This window comes from Lepidothrix coronata, unplaced genomic scaffold (assembly GCF_001604755.1).
Source record: "Lepidothrix coronata isolate B3197 unplaced genomic scaffold, Lepidothrix_coronata-1.0 Scaffold3437, whole genome shotgun sequence".
In the NCBI taxonomy this organism is placed as follows: domain Eukaryota; kingdom Metazoa; phylum Chordata; class Aves; order Passeriformes; family Pipridae; genus Lepidothrix; species Lepidothrix coronata.
Window position 1 is genome coordinate 1 of NW_016693617.1, and position 1,557 is coordinate 1,557.

The following is a 1,557-nucleotide window of genomic DNA, read 5'->3' on the forward strand; positions in this document are numbered from 1 at the left end:
TTAAGCAACAGAAAGAGCTGATGAATAAAGTCGCCAATAAGCTAAATAATTAACAAACACATCCCCGTTATTACTTTACGACTGCACACATCAAAGCTGCTATTTAAGGCTCTTAATTGTATGAATCTCGCAGGACATTGTCCACTCTTCCCTCCCTACTGCCAGACAGCGTGACAACAGCAGCACAATCCATAGTCACCTGCATCCCTAGTTTCATAATACCCTCCCTGAGTTCATTCTTAGTTAATTTTTAATTTTTTTTCCCATTTTCAGACTTTTTTTGCTACGCTTCCACCTCCCTTTCTCCAACCTGATAGCTGATTTTTTTTTTTTTTCCCCCGGGGTCCCAGTCTGGTTCCACCCACCGCCAAATTCCATGTTTTTGCTCTGGCTACCTAGGCAACGTCAACTTCCTGTGGGATTCCTGATGTGGTTACCTAGGATGGGGGACAGCTGAGCCCCTCACTGTGGATCAGGACCCTCTGTGGGGTGTGGGGGGCTCCTGGGGGGCCCCCGAAATGAGGATGGAAACGGAAGGGGGTCCCGGCAACTCGACCCCCTGCCTGGCTATTTTGGAAGGGGTACAACCCCCCGCCCTCCCCCAGCGCCCCAAGGGGCTTCACCCCAGCCCGACAGCACACAGCACCCCCGCGATGGGGGCCGGGGGGCGGCGGGCACGGCCCCCCCTCTCTCCTCCCTCGGCGCAGCGACTCAGAGCTCGTACTCGTGCCAGAGGCTGTGGGGGCAAAACGGGGGTCAGCGGCCGCCGGGCGGGGCGGGGGGCACCGGCGGAGGGGGTGCCCCGCGCCCCCCGCCCGTCCCGCACCCACCTGTAGGTGACATCGGGGTTGTCGCGGTGCTCCAGGAGCGCGTCCCGGATGGGGCCGGGGGGGCTCAGCCCCAGCGCCTGCGCCCGCTCCCAGCGCTGCAGGCGGGTGATCCCTGCGGGACAGCGCGGTCAGCGGGGCCGGGGCGGCCCGGGGGACACCGGGGGGGACACCGGGGGGGACACCGGGGGTGCTCACCGGTGCAGGGTCCGTACTCCCAGCACAGGTCGAAGCGCCGCAGCATCTCCAGGAGCGCCGGGTCCGGCGGGGGCTGCGGGGCGGCGCGGGGGCGGTCCCGCACCTTCTCCTTCCCTTGCGCCTTCTCCTTGTCCTTGTCCTTGTCCTTGAGCCTGCCCGGGGGCCGCCCCGGGCCCCGCCGCCGCCGCCGCGGGAAGGAGTCGGTGATGCGCCGGGGCTGCCCCATGGCCCTGCGCGACATGGAGCTGGCGGCGGCGCCGGCGATACCGGGAACGGGGCGGGACCCGCCCATACCGGGAACCCGCAGGGACCCGCCCCTGACCGGCCGGGCCCGGGCGGAAGCGGCGGGGCGGCGCTGGGGGACCGGCCAGGGCCGCCCCCGGAACCCCCGGGCACTGCCACCCCCGCGGGGTCCCGGTCCCCCGCCCGCCTGGGCGCTGACACCCCACCACGGCTGTCCCCGGCACTGCCCGGCTGTCCCCGGGCACTGTTGTCACCCCCAGTTGTCCCCACCAACCCCACACACTGTCCC

General features: G+C 67.1%; 1 protein-coding gene across 2 annotated transcripts; it reads right to left on the reverse strand.

The window, feature by feature from the left end:
• Positions 1 to 287: 287 nt before the first annotated feature.
• On the reverse strand, positions 288 to 1,347 carry POLD4 (DNA polymerase delta 4, accessory subunit). Of its 2 annotated transcripts, XM_017803751.1 has the most exons (4): positions 1,026 to 1,347; positions 831 to 942; positions 688 to 736; positions 288 to 593 (listed from the first exon to the last, which is right to left on the reverse strand). In XM_017803751.1, the coding sequence occupies exons 1-3, from the start codon at positions 1,315 to 1,317 to the stop codon at positions 712 to 714; spliced, it is 429 nt and encodes a 142-aa protein (XP_017659240.1). In that variant the 5' UTR covers positions 1,318 to 1,347; the 3' UTR covers positions 288 to 593; positions 688 to 711. The 2 variants fall into 2 exon arrangements, with proteins under 2 accessions (XP_017659240.1, XP_017659239.1); XM_017803750.1 differs by having other exon boundaries at positions 288 to 736.
• Between the last annotated feature and the right edge of the window lie 210 nt (positions 1,348 to 1,557).